General features: G+C 40.8%; 1 protein-coding gene across 11 annotated transcripts in view; it reads left to right on the forward strand.

Moving 5' to 3' along the window:
- The window catches only part of RYR1 (ryanodine receptor 1), a 273212-nt gene that overhangs the window by 244969 nt on the left and 8954 nt on the right, over positions 1 to 19289 (forward strand). For all 11 annotated transcript variants that reach the window (XM_040323298.1, XM_040323302.1, XM_040323300.1 and 8 more), the window contains 10 exons: positions 90 to 801; positions 3426 to 3896; positions 4021 to 4103; positions 6512 to 6698; positions 6825 to 6911; positions 10078 to 10311; positions 11174 to 11304; positions 13880 to 13922; positions 14019 to 14149; positions 18793 to 18853. In XM_040323298.1, coding sequence (XP_040179232.1) covers positions 90 to 801; positions 3426 to 3896; positions 4021 to 4103; positions 6512 to 6698; positions 6825 to 6911; positions 10078 to 10311; positions 11174 to 11304; positions 13880 to 13922; positions 14019 to 14149; positions 18793 to 18853 — 2140 coding nt within the window. The remainder of the gene's footprint in view (positions 1 to 89; positions 802 to 3425; positions 3897 to 4020; positions 4104 to 6511; positions 6699 to 6824; positions 6912 to 10077; positions 10312 to 11173; positions 11305 to 13879; positions 13923 to 14018; positions 14150 to 18792; positions 18854 to 19289) is intronic.

A 19289-nucleotide genomic window follows, 5' to 3' on the forward strand; every position in this document is an offset into this window, starting at 1 on the left:
AACTGGTGTTTTATTCTTCCATCCTCAAACTAATTGAAAGAAATTATGAGCAATATGCTGACATTTATAACACACATTGTTTTTTGCAGAGACTATGTCACAGATCCTCGAGGTCTTATATCTAAAAAAGATTTCCAGAAAGCAATGGACAGTCAAAAGCAGTACACAACATCTGAGATCCAGTTCCTTCTGTCCTGCTCTGAAGCTGATGAGAATGAAATGATCAACTTTGAAGAGTTTGCTGACCGCTTCCAAGAACCAGCTAAAGACATTGGTTTCAATGTGGCAGTTTTACTAACCAACTTATCAGAGCATGTGCCTCATGACGCAAGACTACATAACTTCCTGGAGTTAGCAGATTGTATAATAAACTACTTCAAACCTTATCTAGGCAAAATTGAAATTATGGGAGCAGGCAAGAAGATAGAGAGAATCTACTTTGAGATCAGTGAGGCCAATAAAACACAATGGGAGATGCCTCAGGTTAAAGAGTCTAAGCGTCAGTTCATCTTTGATGTGGTCAATGAAGGTGGTGAGTCTGAGAAGATGGAGCTCTTTGTTAACTTCTGTGAGGACACCATATTTGAGATGCAGATTGCCTCACAGATTTCTGAACCTGAAGAAGAAAAGGCAGAGGATGATGATGAAGATGATGGAGGAGAAGGAACTGGAGAAGGCGAGGAGTCTGAGAATGGGTCTGATCCTCCAGAAGCTTCATCTGCTTTTGTAGAATTTATGAACAATGTGATCAATTTCTTCAAGATGTTTACCTACAAGAACCTCAGAAGACAGTATCGAAAGGTGATTAACAAATTCCTGTAATTCCTGTGATTTGTAGTTTTCTTGTAAAAAAACAAAATTGTATAATGGCTAATGGGTTATTATCTGGCTGACAATTAAAGGGGTTGTAAAGGTTAGTTTTTTATTTTCTAAATAGGTTCCTTTAAGCTAGTGTATTGTTGGGTGACTTACCTTTTCCTTCGGTTTCCCTTCTAAAAAAAAAAATGTCTTTGTTTTTTGTCTGAATTTCTCACTTCCTGTTCCTCCTCAGTAAGCTGTTCGGTAAGCTGTTCAGTAAGCTATTCTGGCTGATTTCCACCGCTTGGATGATGGTGGAAAGCTTACTGAGGAGAAACAGGAAGTGAGAAATTCAGACCAAGAAAAAAAAAACATTTAGAAGGGAAATGGAAGGAAAAGGTAAGTGAACCAACAATGCGCTAGCTTAAAGGAACCTATTTAGAAAATAAAAAACAAACCTTTACAACCCCCTTTAAAAAAACGGGTGAGAGCGCTAATAGCTATTAAATAAAAGTAACTATAATCAAAAATAAATTATTAAATAAATGAACAGCAAGTGAAACACCAGCCTACCTAATATAACCTAAATATCTAAAAAAAAAACACGTTAACATCTAGTCCCCATCGTGACAGGTGCCTAATAGATAAATTTGATAATTAGTGATCATTAAGTGAAAAATAAATGAATATAATAACAATATTCCATAAATAATCACAATAACATAAATTCAATAGATTCATGTGCTTCTATGAGTCCATAGAACTGTAGTGTACTGCAAGATCCACAACAATTGCCACGAACATCCAGTGAAATAATATCCAGTGATAAAAGCTGTTAATGGTCCACCTTCACCGACTCTAATAAGGACACCCACAAAAGTGCTCAAGAGGTAGTAGCTTACCACAAGTAGTTGACCCTTTTACTGAAAAAAGTGGTCAAATGTGCTTCATAGCAAGTTGGCATTTGCTATTAACAGATGAAATAAGCAGATGATAGAACAGCCTCTTAACCCATGGAGACTCAGGACGGCATATGCAAATAAGAAGATAAGGTCCGAAATAGTGTAATAGTGATAGTGAGGATCACCTCATATTATGATAAACATAACCTAACATATGATAAACATGTCCAAGCTAGATATGTAAATAACCTGTCACTCAAAGCAAGGCGAGAGGAAAGGACTTTGTATTTAGACAGGTTTTTATCTGGAAGTCTGTTAATTTTCACTGAACAATAAAAGAGGATTGCTCAGAGCTGGATTACCTCTGTGTGGTAAGACTGGGCACAGATGATAGGAAATCTTATACTCTACATTGTGACAAAAAAAAAAAAAAAAATTGGGATTTACATCCACTTTAAGAATATAATAAAATCCTGTAAGCGTTTTGCAATGTTGAAGAACAGTCTGAAAGTGAATTCAAATCCAAAGGTAAGTACAGTGAGGAAAAAATGTATTTGATCCCCTGCTGATTTTTATACATTTGCCCACTAACAACAAAAATTATCAGTCTATAATTTTAATGGTAGGTTTATTTTGGCAGTGAGAGACAGAATGATAATAAAAAAACATGACTTGGTACTTAATGGCAAAACCCTTGTTGACAATCACAGAGGGCAGATGTTTCTTGTAGATGGCCACCAGGTTTGCACACATCTCAGGAGGGATTTTGTCCCACTCCTCTTTGCATGTCCTCTTCAAGTCATTAAGGTTTTGAGGTTGACGTTTTGTAACTTGAACCTTCAGCTCCCGTCACATATTTCTATTGGATTAAGGTCTGGAGACTGGCTAGGCCACTTCAGGACCTTAATGGACTTCTTCTTGAGCCCCTCCTTTGTTGGCTTGGCCATGTGTTTTGGGTCATTGCCATGCTGGAAGACCCATCTACGACCTGTTTTCAATGCCCTGGCTGAGAGAAAGCGGTTCTCACCCAAGATTTGATGGTACATGGCCCCGTCCATTGTCCCTTTTGATGCAGCGAAGTTGTCCTGTCCCCTTAGCAGAAAAACTCCCCCAAAGCATGTTTACACTTCCATGTTTGACAGTAGGGATGGTATTCTTGGGGTCATAGGCAGCATTTCTCCTCCTCCTCTAAACACAGCAAGTTGAGTTGATGTCAAAGAGCTTGATTTTGGTCTCATCTGACCACAACACTTTCACCCAGTTCTCCTCTGAATCATTCAGAATTTCATTAGCAAACTTCAGATGGACCTGTACATATGCTTTAAGAGAGTGTTCCTAATCTCAGCTCGTTACCTGCATTAAAGACACCTGGGAGCCAGAAATCTTGATGATTGATAGGGGATCAAATACTTATATACTTATAATGCATTTTTCTGAATATTTTTGTTATTCTGTCTCTCACTGTTGAAATAAACCTTAACCTACCATTAAAATTATAGACTAATCATGTTTGTCAGTGGGCAAATGTAAAAAATCAGCAGGGGATCAAATACCTTTTTTCCCCTCACTGTAGAGTAGACCATACAAGTAAAGAAAATCACAGAATCAGTGTTTAAAAACATAGCCAAAAATATTTTAATTTCCTGGAAATTTTGAATGGGGTAGTGTAAATTCAGAGATATGCTGTGTTTATAAGTATGAACATGCATTCTTAATTTTCTACAGATCAAGAAGATGACAATAAAGGAAATGGTCATGGCTATTGTCTCCTTCCTCTGGACCCTCTTTATCGGAACCCTTCACTTTATCTACAGTGTCTGCAAAGGCATCTTCTTCTTGATATGGCACACATTGTTTGGAGGCAGCCTGGTAGAAGGAGCTCAGAAGTTAACTGTGACTGAACTCTTGGCTAGTATGCCAGATCCTACACAAGATGAAGTTCACGGAGATGGTCTTCCTGTGGTGGTCAGCGACGAATTACCTGAGGCTGGTGATGTGACAGACTTCACTGATGCAGGCAAAGAAGAAGTGCAAGAAGAAGGGGCAGACGTATTTGGGATGGACCTAAAGAAAGATGGTGGACACTATAGACTCAGTGCTCCAGATGCCCCTGGTGGCCTGGGTGATATGGGAGAAACCACTTCTGTGGAACCACCAACTCCAGAGGGATCACCCATCTTGATGAGGAAATTTACAGTAAGTATGATGAAGGAAATCTGATGTTAAGATTAATATTTACCTTCTATTTAAGCAATACGTATATTTTTATGTAAGTAATGTATGCTAAAAAGCTGGAAATGCTTGTGTTTTTATTTTTTAGGATGATGAAATCCAACATTTGGATGGTTCTGAGCAGGCAGAACCAGCAGCAGAAGAGTCCGAACCAGAACCAGAGAAAGCAGAGTGAGTAGGAATTTATGAGCTCTGAATCCCACTAACACAGGGATCCTCAAACTACGGCCCTCCAGCTGTTGCGGAACTACACATCCCACGAGGCATTTTAAAACTCTGACATTCACAGACATGACTAGGCATGATGGGAATTGTAGTTCCTGAACAACTGGAGGGCCGTAGTTTGAAGACCCATGCACTAACTAACCCATACCTCTTAAAGTCCTTCAATACTGGACTGGGGGACTGAACCATTCATATTAATAGACATATCTATGTGCATCAATGCGCCAGTGATATAAGAATACACTAGTGACAGAAACAAGAGGAGTGATCAACCAAATAAACATTGACTCAAATTGTTTTATAACTATACGTGGAAAGGTGCATGTGGGTGGGGAAATTACAGCAAGTGAATATTACAAATACCGTATTTATCGGGGTATACCGCGCACCCCTAGCTTAGCAAGGTAAAAAAGGAAAAAAAAGAAAACTTACATTTTTGCCCTGCGTCCATCGGCGGCCTTGTCCGGCGTCCGTCTGCGGCCTTGTCCGGCGTCCGTCTGCGGCCTTGTCCGGCGTCCGTCTGCGGCCTTGTCCGGCGTCCGTCTGCGGCCTTGTGGGTGTCCATCTGCGGCTTCCTTCCGAGGTGTCCGTCTGCGATCATCCATCCAGGTGTCCGTCTCCATCCAGCGTGTCCGTCTGCGGCCTCCATCCAGGTGTCTGTCTCCGTCCAGCGTGTCCATCTGCGGCCTCCATCCAGGTGAGCGTGTCCGGTGTTCGTTTTTGGATTTTGGCGCGAGCCGAGAGGAGCCTGATTTCCTGTGTGTTCGGCTCCTCTCGCGTGGCTGTGGGCGGAGCTGAGCATGGCCGAGCCTAGCCGAGTGCGCAGTACACTCGGCTCGACTCTCGGAGAGACAGCAGGGATCGGCGTATATCGCGCACCCACAATTTTGCCCTGATTTTAAGGGGAAAAAAGTGTGCCGATAAATATGGTACTCTCCAGCATCCAGATAGCCAGACAGTTGATACTTTTAGATGTTCTTGTATTTGGTTTAGGCACACCTTGGGGGCATTAATTGTCTAGGACAAGTGTGGATTTCTTGGGTGTTACTCTACCTTTTAAAAAAACAAAAACAAACCTACACTGGCAGAAAGACGGTGACTGCCCTTGGCGACCTCCTCCAAGTTAGAGTGGAATCCGAACTTCTCTTTTTGTATACTTGCTCGAGGTCAGTGACTTGGATAGTATTATAACCCCTGGATCCGTATGACAGCCAGGGAGTTTGTATTTTCAAAGGGAAGATTAGTATTGGCAGCCTCTCTACTTCCTCAGAAAAAAAGGTTTCTTAACCAGGGTGGGGCTACCTCCAAGCTCCTTTCCTTTGTTCATTGCAATTTATTTGTCCCCGTTTAGGCGATTGGGATGATAGAGATTTTTTTTATATATTTTTTCCTTACAATAAATGCACAACTAATTAGCATTCATCATTCTCTCCTCTGGTGTAAGACAAAAACAGATTTATAATTTTGTGGCTGTGCAGGTGATATTAAAATCCAAATACAAGTTTATTGCAATGTTAAAAAGCCAGCACATTTCAGGGGCTAAGCCTTGCCCTACCCAATCGTGGGTGCCACCGGGCACACGCATCGGGTTCCCAGTGACGTGGTGGGTGCGCCCTAGTGGCTTGGAAAGGCGAGGACTTCATATGATGTCCTCCCAGAACGAGAGAATTATCGTCCCGCTGTCATTTGGCGGTGGGCGGAAAGTTAGTGGTTAATATCAGTGCGTGGCACTTTGATTCTAGATCTACTTATTCCTGTGTAGAAGCTGTGCCAGCCCATCATCCAAAAGCTCTACACATGTACAAAAAAAAAACTTTTTAGAGATCCATTGCCAATTCTTCCACTTAACTAAGTGGGTGATTGGGTTCTCAGAGGAAGGGAATATAAATAGGGCTCATGAACCAGGAATGGTTTTGACAGCATTCTCTGTTTTAGCAAGAAAACCAATCAAAACAAACTGAAGATGAACAGAACAAAGACAAAAGTTTTATAGCTTGGTTATGTAACCAACACAATGATAGTGTAGAAATTGTATTAAATCTTAATTGTTTTTAAGTGAATTAAAATAAGAACTAGCTGTTCTTGTGCAGATATATGTAGGAACAGTATAATTTCTCAATATAAATTGGAAATGGCTTAAAATATGAACTACTTGTTCAAGTAAAAATATATTTATTTCTTCCATCAATAACTGAATAGTATGTACTTTCCAACTAATTACAAACTTTACATTTTACTCAATCTTTTATTTTATTTTTTTAAGGTAAGTTACATTTTACTCAATCTTAATACAAACTGCACTTAATTTGACTAAAGAAGACATTACCTTTGAAATTACCTACTATTATTTTCAGTTTGGAGAATGGAGAAAAGGGTAAAACTGTCGTGGAAGAAGAAGCAGCTCCTGTTCCTGAGGAACCTGAAGAACCGCCAGTTGAGGCCCCCAAGAAAAAGACCCCCCAAAAAGAGAAGAAAGCAGAAGCTGAAGAAGGAGGTTTTGAATTCTGGAATGAGCTGGAGATCCAGAGGATAAAATTCTTGGTCAGTATTCAAAACATCCAATAACGGATTCTTCATTCTAAATCACTGACATTTGTCTTTCTGTTGAAATTTTCATAATTCTCTATATTTTTATTATGGTTACCATTTATTTGTGTTTCTGTGCAGAACTATCTCTCAAGGAATTTCTATAATCTGCGTTTCTTGGCACTATTCTTGGCTTTCGCTATCAACTTTATTTTGCTATTCTACAAGGTGAGTTCTTCTATAGGTGGCTCCTTCAAATGAGTCCTTGCGTCCTACTGGGCTAATTTCCTGTAAATTGTGGTAGTTGCAACTGAGCTGGATCTGATTGGATTGGTAATGGTTACAGTAGTATCTGTTTTGCAAGGTTTTCTTGCAGTTCAATCAGGCTAATCTCATGGAAGCTCTAATGCATCAAAATGTGGGAGCACCAAATGTAAAACACCTGAAGGCAGGATGTTTAAAGAAGCATTAAACTCAAAACCAAAAATTGTATTAATTGTAGCTTAAAAAGTGCATAAACCAATATATCAATAACTTTGTAATAAGTCCTATAAAATCATAACTCCTAATAAAAGACTTCATACACAATATACATCAAAATACATGTTGAAGTGTCTATCATAGAACATATAATTAAAACTTGTACATGATAAGAGTAATGCCGCGTACACACAACCGTTTTTCGGGTTGTAAAAAATGACGTTTTTAATGGTCTAGAAAAAAATGATGTTCTTTTCAACCCGATCATTAAAACGGCCTTGCCTACACACGATCGTGAAAAAAAATGCTCTAGTAAAGCGCAGTGACTTACAACACGTACGACGGCACTATAAAGGGGAAGTTCCATTCGGATGGCGCCACCCTTGGGGCTGCTTTTGCTGATTTTGTGTTAGTAAAAGTTTGGTGAGAGACGATTCGCACTTTTCAGTCTGTTACAGCGTGACAAATGTGCTATTTCCATTACGAACACTAGTTTTACCAGAACGAGCACTCCCGTCTCATAACTTGCTTCTGAGCATGCGTGTTTTTTTCACGTCGTTAAAGCCTACACACGACCATTTTTTACGTTAAAAACTACGTGAAAAATTAGAGCATGTTCGAAATTTTTAATGCCCATTTTTTACATTGTGAAAAATGCTCTGGAGCCCACACACGATCGTTTTTAATGACATTAAAAAAAAAATTAATTTTTTACAACCCGAAAAACGGCATAAGCTTAAAAAAAAAACATATTCAAGACCACTTGTGAAATCTTGAAAATAAGTGTAAATCCACATGCAAAAGTCCCAACCCACCTTTAGGCTTCATGCACACACAGCCTACTTTGACCGCTGGCCATGGGAAAATGCAAAACGTGGCAAAATCGCAACGCAGTTTTACCATGTTTTGCGGCCGGTGGTCAAAACGTTTCTATCCTCAATGCAGTTCTTCTGAGTTCAGGAGAGGGTGGTTGAGGGAGGTTGAAGCTCCCCTAACCGCAGCAGCTCCTAAAATCTGCTAAAATCCTATGTGTACATTGTCACACAGGCTTTTATGGAGTTAAGTTGAGCTTTGGCAAGAAAATGCCAAGTTTAGGAGCTGTAGTGTACATGAAACCTTAAATCAAGTATGCCAGTTCAAATGGTAATGATCTCAAAATTATAAGAGATCAACAGCTCAAAAACCATCCAATCAGGGGCCACTAAAATAATACTTCAGATTACAGGGTCCTCCACTGGTTATCCAAAGACCCTTTCTCAAAATAGGGATACATGAAGGGAAGAGCAAAAGGACCATAGAGTAGTACTGTATTGCTTAAAACCACATACCGTATTTATCGGCGTATAAAACGCACCGTAATTCGAAGAGGGAAGTTACAGGAAAATAACTTTTCACGGCCCCTTTTACATTCCAAAGACCCCCTGCACATTACACAGATCAAAGCCCCCCGTGCACATTGCACATATCCCCCCATGTTACGTAGCGCCCCCTATACATTACACAGATTCCTCCCCCTGCACAGTACATGGCTCCTTTACATTGTACAGCACCCTTACACTCCCAGGAGACCCCCCAGTCTCCTGGGACAGCACTGCCAGTGTACTCCAAAGTTTAAAAAAAATCACTGCCAGTTCCTACTCATAGATTCTTTTTATACTTTGTCACTGTCATTATAAACCAAAGCCTGCAAATACCTTATTAGCTGCATCCTTTCTGGCTGGTCACATGATCGCTCTTTTCTGATGTTTCACGTGACCGTTCTCCTCCAATCTAAAGCTACAGTCGGAGGAGGAGGAGGTCCGCCGAAAAAAAAGGGGAGAATTAGGTATTTGCAGGCTTCAGTTTACTATGACACAGGGATCTGTTATCTTAGTACGCCCGGCGGGCTGTCCCAGGGTCGGCCCCCATTGATAAAATAAAGAGTTATCGTGTATTGGTTTGTCCTCTGTTTTCAGGGGGGAAAAGTGTGTGTTATATGGTGATAAATACGGTCAATTATTAAAAGCAAATATACTCACAAATATAAAAGCATCTTATAGGCACATCAGAGAACATTGGCAGCTGTATAACATTATGAGTCACTGGCCTCACCCTAGGCTCATTTCATCTGTACAACAAAAGTCTTCAGGAAGTGTGTAAACCACACAAGTTTCTGTTTGCAACCCAGTTATTGATATATATAATATTGATCATAGACTACATTACAATGTGGCACTCTTGTTAGATTGATCTTTCTGCAAGCCATAAATGAGATAAAGGGCCAGTACACCCAAAATAACAATTTCAGTTTTTGTGTAGCTTCTGAAACGTTGAATCTTAGTTTCTTATATCTCTTGGGGTATCTGAGATGGGGGGGGGGGGGCTCACTCCTTAACAACCTTGGTTTACAAGGAAATGGTAAAAAAAACAAATATGTTACCCACAGTAACCAATCGGGTCCCATCTTTTATTTTCTGTCAAAACGCAACAGCAATCTAATTGCTTGAAAAGGACAACTATACTTTTGTTTCCATTTTTCCAGAAATGTGTTATTTTTTTAAACTTCCCTACATGCCTTTGATTTTTATAAACTGATAAAATTATCTATTAAGTTTTACCAGCAGTTTTAAAACCTAATGACTTTTGTAAGCGTCACATTACATTAGGTTACCTGTAACCATTGTAAAATTGGACTTTAATAAAGAAAAAACTATGAGGTTGACCTGTTTTTTTTATAAATCGGCAGGCAGCATTCACAACATCAACTGTGGCAAAAGTGACAACTGGTAATTGGTGCAATGCAATACTTCACCAGTTCTTTCTTCTTTCTACAGAAAGCATGGGTTGCCATATATCAATATTAACAAAGTAGCGTGTTCAGCCTGTGTTCTAAATGCAAGGAATATTGAACTGACATGACAAGTGATCTCCTTAGGTGTCTGATTCTCCAAAAGGCGAGGAAGATTTTGAGGGATCAGGGATGGAGGAGGAACTATCCATCCTGGATGAAGGAAGTGGTGCTGGTGGAGACGAAGAAGATGAAGATGATGGCATAGTGTATTTTTTCCTGGAGGAAAGCACGGGATACATGCAGCCGACACTATACTTTCTTTCCATTGTTCACACTCTCATTTCCTTCTTATGTATCATTGGCTACAATTGTCTGAAGGTGAGGCTGATTATTACAAAGACCATAGTCCTTATTCTATGAATTATCTGTACTGAGGTGTTAGCCTTTCTCATTCTTCTACTTAGTAAAATGGTAGACTGAAAATTAAGATATTGACACTGGTAGTATTACTTGTACTACTTAAAAAATACATTATCAAGAGACAGACTATTCATTTGGACCATACTATCTCTATCTCTAATAGCTCAATGGATTTATACACAGAGAAGTTGCTAAATTTGGCATAACATAATGTATTTGTTAGGGCTCATGTACATATTATTCAAGCTTAGAAGCAAGTTTAATGCCATATATTTACAGTACTTCCGAGTTGCTTTTATTTGCCTTTGGGTTTCTTCATTCTGCTTCTAACTTGCTTAAAGCTGTTCCAGGCTGCTTTTGCATTTACATATACTTATATAGGGAAGAAAAACAGCTGGGATGCAAACGAAAATTGCATGTACACAAGCCCTTGGGTAGTGTTCATTCTGCTTTGTGATGTTGATGCAATGGCATCCCAATACAACGTATCTGTGTTGCAGCCTACTCTAATGCACCTACTGAGCATTGCAATACGTTGCATTCCTCAAAAAGGGTCAGGTGCATTTTCAGCCGTGCAGGGGTACGTCGGCAGCCCATTCAAACCCACTGCCTTAACACAACACAAAAAAATAACAGGTTACTGTACCATGATGGTGTGACTGTGGCCATAGAGTAATTACTATGGCCATAGAGTAATTATACAAATACAATTCAGCTACATTTCTTATTAATGGGATTCTTGTTTCAATTTTGCAGGATAATAACATGGAATGACTAGTTTCTTATTTTTAGGTTTGATGGTGTCTTCTCTGTTTGCTAGGTTCCACTGGTTATCTTTAAACGGGAGAAGGAGTTGGCACGTAAGCTGGAGTTTGATGGCTTCTATATTACAGAACAGCCAGAGGATGATGACATTAAAGGACAATGGGATCGTCTGGTCTTGAACACACCGTGAGTGAAACCAATAAGTAAAATAGAACATTTGTTACAATATCTGGGTGTATTCATGTCATGAAGAAAAACTGTCTCGGAGAGTATGTTTTGCCAAGTAACAACCAACCAGCTGCAGATCTATAGAGTAAAATGACAGGCAATGAATAGACAATGGTATGTACAGGCTGTTCTGGATAGATATTCTTTAAATCACAGCTCAGAAATAGTGATCTCAGGATGCAAAGATCAGCACTTTTTGATCCGTAAAATCATGGCAATGGTACCCATCGTATGGGTAACTAGAGGGGAAAATGGTTAGTTGAAGTCTTTCTTCTGTGTTTATCCCTCCTTCCCTGGGAAAATGACTGCACATTGAAGGATTACCATATTGATGATGTTATTCCGTTATTATACTGTCCTGTAAGCATGTCCATAGTGTTGAGCAACATAATAGAATGTGCTGTTGGTGAAGCAGCAGAAATAGGTGTTCACATTAAAGAGACCAAACTTTGCAACTTCTTCTCTTCTTCCCTTTCTGCCACCCAAGTTTGTTTTATAAAAATGTTTTTTGACTAATACACAGATAATGTGTAATGTAGCTACAATATATACCATACCATACTTGGTTGTAAAATGGCAGTGAAACCAATGAACTGAGACAGCCAAAATTAAAAGAAGCATCTGTTCCGTTCCAGGTAGCACTGTTCTCCCTGTATTGGTGGGTCATTCACCATGATCCCTACATCCCCTGATTTATTCAACTCCCCAGGTGCCTGGAGCTAACCCTTGTGCAAGGCCTTGCAGAATATCATGGTTGCAGGTTAGGGCTCAATGATTTAACCAAATGCATGAAGCCCACAAAACATGGGGCCCAGGGTGCATGACCTACTGAGGGTGAGCTTGGCTTCCAGCACCAGAAGGATGACAAATCTGTTTTACCATATTTCTTTTGCTGTGAACATTCTCGCATTTGCTTTAGCAGTGCATTCACTTAAATATACAGTCAGTAAGGAGGCATTATAGTTGCTTTGAGAGCTTTTACTAAAGTATGAAGATAAATTACAAATCAACAGTTTCACATTGTTCCATGTGGTTTGCAATACAGTCCAGTACACGTGGCAAGCATAATCCCAATTTATAGTAGAATGGAGTCCAAGATGCATAATGAGGGACATTCACATCTTGGTCATAAAATAATCACACTAATGCAGACGATCGGACATTCCGACAACAAAACCGTGGATACATTTCTGATGGATGCGAGCTTGTCTTGCATACACACGGTCACACAAATGTAGTCGGAAATTCCGAACGTCAAGAACGCGGTGACGTACAACACGTACGACGGCACTAGAAAATAGAAGTTTGATACCAGTCGTATTGTAGTAGAAGTTTGGTGTAGGAGAAGTTTGGTGAGAGACGATTCGCACTTTTCAGCCTCATGTTTTTCAGTCCATTACAGTGTGACGAATGTGCTATCTCCATTACGAACGCTAGTTTTACCAGACTGATCGCTTCTGTCTCGTACTTGATTCAGAGCATGCATGGAATTTTGTGCGTCGGAATTATCCACACATAATCGGAATTTCCGAGAACGGATTTTGTTGTCGGAAAATTTGAGAACCAGCTCTCAAATTTTTGTTGTCAAAAATTCCAACAGAAAATGTCCGATTGGGCCTGCACATGGTCGGACTTTTCGACCAAAAGCTCCCATCGAACATTTGTTGTCAGAAAATTCCAAGCATGTGTACGCGGCATTACTATACAGGAGGGCTTTCTGTGGTGCTCACCGATTGTCAGTGCAGAGTAAAAGGCATTCCTCTTCTGACCTGAGGCCTAGTGCATATCTTCCTGCAGAGGGGGAAATCCTCCTGCTCTGTCCCCTCCCCATGTGCCACTCACAGACCCAAACCCTGAACCGCTCTTCCTCCTGACTAATGTAATAAGATGGCGGGACGCTGAGCACCACCAGAGGGAAGGTGACTATATCCTAGGAATTGCAGGCATCTAGAGGTCCACATACCATAAGTTAGGCATTCACAACTAGGGTTTCTCCAGAGGTTGCTAGGGAACTGTGACTAATTGACCTTCCATCTAATGGTGCCTTCATAGTTCCAGGGCCAACGCCACTTGGTAGAGCAACCAGCATTACAGCAATATTTTTTTCACCTGTAAGGATGGCATTCTGAACACACCTGGAAAGGGAGAATTCTTCCCCACTGACCACCAATTTACGGGGCATTTTCTTAATGACTTCCATCAATTTATTTTAGCAGAGGTTCCCTGGGAACTGAAAGTTATTTTAAGTATTCCTCTGAGGCAAAAAAGTTGAAGAAGCATGCCTTGTGTGCTCTTCAGAGACTTGAGCTTTTTAAGGCTGGAGCATTTTTTATTTATTTTTGCTGAAAATGGCCAGGCTTTACACAGAATGAAAACACGTGATAGTTAAGGGTCATGGAGGTTGAGGTACCCTATTCTGAAAGTAAGATCATCTTTAAATGATTTACTGTATAAAATAGGACTGATAAACTTAGAAGTAGGATGCACTGATTTATGAACTGACTATCCTGTTGTATTTTGTATGTTTTTGCAGCTCATTTCCAGGAAACTACTGGGACAAATTTGTGAAGAGAAAGGTAAAGGCTTATGTTGCTATACAAACAATAGCAAGGTTCTGCTATTTGCTTATAACTTTACTGATTATATGCTATCTCCCCCTTCCCTACTTACAGGTCTTGGACAAATATGGAGACATTTATGGTCGGGAGAGAATTGCAGAATTGCTAGGAATGGATCTGGCCAGCTTAGAAATCACTTCTCAAAATGGAAAGAAACCAGAGCCCGATAAGTCTATGTTGGCTTGGTGTGTTTACCTGTGAATCTATGCCTACAGTATATTCAATCACTTGTTCCCTCTGTTTTTTACTCCAGCGTAAACCTCCATGTTTGTAAGGTCCATCGTGTTTGGCAATTTTGATTCTTGACTCAGTGGCGCGACTACCAGGGTCGCAAAGGTCGCACTTGCGACCGTGCCCTGGTGTTTCGCCACTGTCGGGGGGGGGGGGGGAGGATGCCTCAGTGGGGGTTGTTAGCCACAGGACTCTAAACTGAGAGGGCCTCTCTCATACAGCCCAGAGCCTGCACTGACAGTTCCCCTTCCCTCCTCTGTCGAATGGATTGGGAGAGGAGAGAGCTGATCTGTTCCTTCTCCTCCTGTGTGCATCGCAGAAAGTGTGAAACTAAGCAGCTGAATTTAATCATTCAGTTGCTGGACTACACACTTCCCGTGGTGCACACAATGGAGGGAAGGGGCGGGAGGAGAAGGAGCAGATAGGGTCCCTTCTCTCCCATCCGTGCGAGGGAGGAGGGAAGAGGAACTGTCAGTGAAGGCTCTGGGCTGTATGAGAGACGCTCTCAGCACAGAGTCCTACTGAGGAGGCACTGATGGGCAGCACTGATAGGCGACACTGATAAGTGGCATTGATGAGTACTGATAGGCAGCACTGATAATCAGGGCACTGATAATTAGTGCCCATAATATCAGTGTAAACAATTTACTGCCAGTCTTGTCAGTTAACAGCTCTCTTTTCCTCACACAGACACAGCGTGTCTGATAACCGGCAAGTCTGTTATCATGTGATTAGCTGATCACATGGTAAAGGGCTGCTACGATTGCCCCTTTAATGTGATCTGTGATCAGCTGTGTCCAAAGGACACATCAGCCACAGAACTCGCTGGATGCGCACCTCGGAGGGTACACAGGAGGCAGGATTCTGGGAAGATGTCCATGCACACCCTCCCAGAACCTAGGGTTCGGATGGAAGAGGAGGAGGGGGGGCCATCATGGTTTCTTGCACTGGGGCCCTGAAGGTTCTAGATATGCCTCTGACTTGACATCTACTGTCCATAACACTAGTCTCTCATGGATTTTCAAACATGTACTGAGGGAATTATGGTAGCGGTCATTGTTTATCTCCTTGTGAAAAAATCTATCTGTTATGCTAACCATTTAGCCATTAGGGCTTTATGGGTTTTTGACTATGTATAAATTATGTACATCAGGCATTCTAACTTTCACTTGCTGCATGTATGTTGCAGGTCGGTCAGGATGCTAGTGTTTTTAGGAAAATAACAATGGCACCATCTCATATGTTTCTTCTAATAGATGTCTTTTAGAGGGACCCTATCGTCAGACTGCTCAATTCAACAGCAATCTCCCCTTTAAATTTTTTGTAAATTGACTGTATTTTATGTATGTAATTTACCTGTAAAAGCCTCCCTTGTGTAGACATCCAAAAGCCCTTAATACTGCTGCTGGGTGTCACCATCTTGGATGTGATGTCAGCAGACTCGGAGCTGTCACTCAAGTTACACTCTCTAGCATGGGGGGTGCTCAACCTGTGGCCCTCCAACTGTTGTGGAACTACATGTCCCATCATGCCTCTGCCTTTGGAAATCATGCTTGTAACTGTTCAGCCTCGCAATGCTTCATGGGACTCGCACCCCATGCTCTATAGTATTCCTCTTTGCTGCTTCCACAGCAGCTACACAAAAGGTTATGTAGGAAGATGAGGGGAGAGGCTGGCGAGATGGGCCAGCACAGAGAGTAGTTAGATCCCCAAGGAGAGAGGGGGCTGTTCAAGAGATTAATTGTTCCTGGAGTGGTCACATTTTCTAGTTTCAAGTTCAAAGGCGCATTGCAAGTGAATAAAATAATTTCTGAAAATGAAAACACTGCAAGTAACCATTTAAAATACTTTATTATTTGTTTTCTGTTTTATCTGCAATTTGTCAAATAGGACACTTGCCTGTCCAGGGTTCCCGCAATATCGACACCCCAGCCGTGAACGGTTGTCCGGTGCTGCCGCCGCCATTACTGTTAGGGGAAACTGGCAGTTGAGCCTTTCGGCTTCACAGCTGGTTCCCTACTGCATATGAGCGAAGCGCGCTGCACTTTATAATTGGCCCGGCGGAAGGAGGAGGGGGGCCGAACTTCTGAGGGATGGCGCTGCAACGCTCTGAGGGACGGCGCAGTAAACTAGGAAGGACTAAATCCAAGCGTGATGGCTGATGGTGTATTTCATGCTGATATTATTAACCACTTGAGCTCCAGAAGGTTTTACCCCGTTCATGACCAGGCCATTTTTTGCTGTTCAGCACTGCGCTACTTTAACTGGTATTTGCGAAGTCATGCAACACTGTACTCTGTACACAATCTGTATCATTGTTTTCCACACAAATAGAGATTTATTTTGGTGGTATTTGATCACAACTGTGTGTTTTTATTTTTTGCAAAATAAACAAAAAAAGGAAAAAGATTTTGAAAAATAAACAATTTTTTACTTTCAGCTTTAACCACTTCATCCCCGGTCCATATTGCTGGTCAATGAGCGGGCCACTTTTTTTTTAATTGGGCACTGCGTCGCTTTAACTGACAATTGCGTGGTCGTGCGACGTGGCTCCAAAACAAGATTGGCGTCCTTTTTTTCCCAAAAATAGAGCTTTCTTTTGGTGGTATTTGATCACCTCTGCGGTTTTCATTTTTTGCGCTATAAACAAAAATAGAGCGACAATTTTGAAAAAAATGCAATCTTTTTTACCTTTTGCTATAATAAAAATCCCCCAAAAATATATAAAAAAACAATTTTTTTTACTCAGTTTTGGCCGATACGTATTCTACATATTAAAAAAAAAAATTGCAATAAGCGTTTGATTTATTGGCGCAAAAGTTATAGCGTCTAAAAAAATAGGGGATAGTTTTATGGCATTTTTATTAATAATTTTTTTTTTTACTAGTAATGGCGGTGATCTGCAATTTTTATCGGTACTGCGACCTTATGGCGGACACATCGGACACTTTGACACATTTTTGGGACCATTGGCATTTTTATAGCGATCAGTGCTATAAAAATAGCATTGATTACTGTAAAAATTTCACTTGCAGGAAAGGGGTTAACACTAGGGGGCGATCAAGGGGTTAATTATGTTCCCTCATTGTGTTCTAACTGAAGGGGGGGTGGGACTGACTAGGGGAAATGACAGATCGCTGTTCATACATTGTATGAACATACGATGAGTAATTTCTCCCCCTGAAAGAACCAGGAGCTGTGTGTTTACACGCACACAGCTCCCGGTTCTCGCACTGTGACGAGCGATCGCGAGTGATCGGGCCCGCCGGGCACTCGCATCAGCACCAGGGACGAGCAGGGGGCGCGCAGGCACCCCTAGTGGCCGCATAGCAACATCAGGTTATATTACGTGATTTTGCGCAGCCAAGCCGACTTGCCGCAGTAAAACTGCAGTGGCGGTCGGCATACGGTTAAAATGTATTAAAAAAAAATTAATTTCTTCATAAATTTTGGCCAAAGTGTATTCTGCTACATGTCGTTGATAAAACAAATTATGTAATATATACTTTATTTTTTATTTTTTTTAAATAGTACTAATGGCGGTGATCGGCTACATTTTTAACCAGGCTGTGATAGCGCAGTGTGACAGTAACTGAGGCTGGAGGGAGCTGACTAACTGCCACTGACATCATCAGTGTCATTAATAGTTATCAGTGTTAATACTATACACGGTCACTGTACTAATGACAGTGGCTGGGAAGGGGTTAACATCTAGGGCGATCAAGGGGTTAAATGTGTGACCAACTATGTGTAATGTGTGCTGATTTTTAAAATAGATCTCTTACTGATGAGAAACTGACAGATCGCTCCCCCTCCGTACAGAGCCCTGTGTTGTTTACCAATACGTAACTCTTGGCTGTGATTTTGTGATTTTTAGCCAATCAGCAGGTCTCGGCAGGTACAATCACAGCGGGTGCCGGGCAGGGGATGCGCATGCGTGCGCCCTAAACCTGGAAGTAGGCAGCGAGGTACGAGTACGTCATTTTGCCTACACTGGCCGCTCACCTGGAGTACATTGTGGACTAGTGGGAAGTGGTTAAAGATTAATTCCAGATATTATATAAAACAGAAAACACTTTGGGAGTTATTTACGAAAAGCAAATCCACTTTGCACTACAAGTGCATTTGGAAGTGCAGTCGCTGTAAATCTTAGGGGGGAAATGCAAGGAAAATAAAAAACAGCATTTTAGCTTGCATATGATTGGATAATAAAATCAGCAGAGCTTCCCCCCATTTGCGATCTACCCCTCAGATCTACAGCGACTGCACTTGCAAGTGCAATTTCAAGTGCACTTTGCACTTGTAGATTGCACTTGTAGTGCAAAGTGGATTTGCCTTTTCGTAAATAACCTCCATTGTCTTTACTTAGAAATACTCAAATGTTAAGCTTTTCAGCATCAGTTATCGAAGATGTGACATCTTTCCACTCATAATAAAATCCTTCTCAATAAGCCAACACCCACATATGTTCATACCCTCACATTGCACTACTTTTCTAGTTCATTTTGTTTTCTCTATGGCCAAAATGTTTGTCTTCATTGCTTTGTTTACCGGCTCATTAGACATGTCTAAACTCATCTGTTATTCTCTCCTTCAGGGTCACCTCAATTGATGTTAAGTATCAGATCTGGAAATTTGGAGTGGTCTTCACTAATAATGTAAGTGATGTTACACATTCACAGGTTTTGACATACCAGCGTTGACAACTGTAATTCCTAGAATAGTCAACATACTGTACTATAAGTATAACTGGAATCTCCGCAACCATAAAAGTTTTGACAGTGGTGGACTGGATAGGCTGGCAGGCCAATATCAGTTTAAAAGAAAAGAAAAAAGGGTTAAAAAGTTTATCAGAAATTACAAAACAATTTCTATGGTTGCCTTTCCAACAATTTACACGTTTTATTACAAAAGACCTAAAAAAGATGTGCAAAAATACCATTGTTGGCCATAAATTGATGTTAGTCTCCTTTTTTTTTTTTTTTTTTTTTTTACAAACTTTTTTATTTGGTACAAAATGGTGGTACAAAAAGCAAAATGGCATACAAAAAAAGAGTACACATATGTTTGTCTCATTCTACATGCTTTTGATAT

The sequence above is a fragment of the Rana temporaria genome, chromosome 9, assembly GCF_905171775.1.
Source record: "Rana temporaria chromosome 9, aRanTem1.1, whole genome shotgun sequence".
Taxonomy (NCBI): domain Eukaryota; kingdom Metazoa; phylum Chordata; class Amphibia; order Anura; family Ranidae; genus Rana; species Rana temporaria.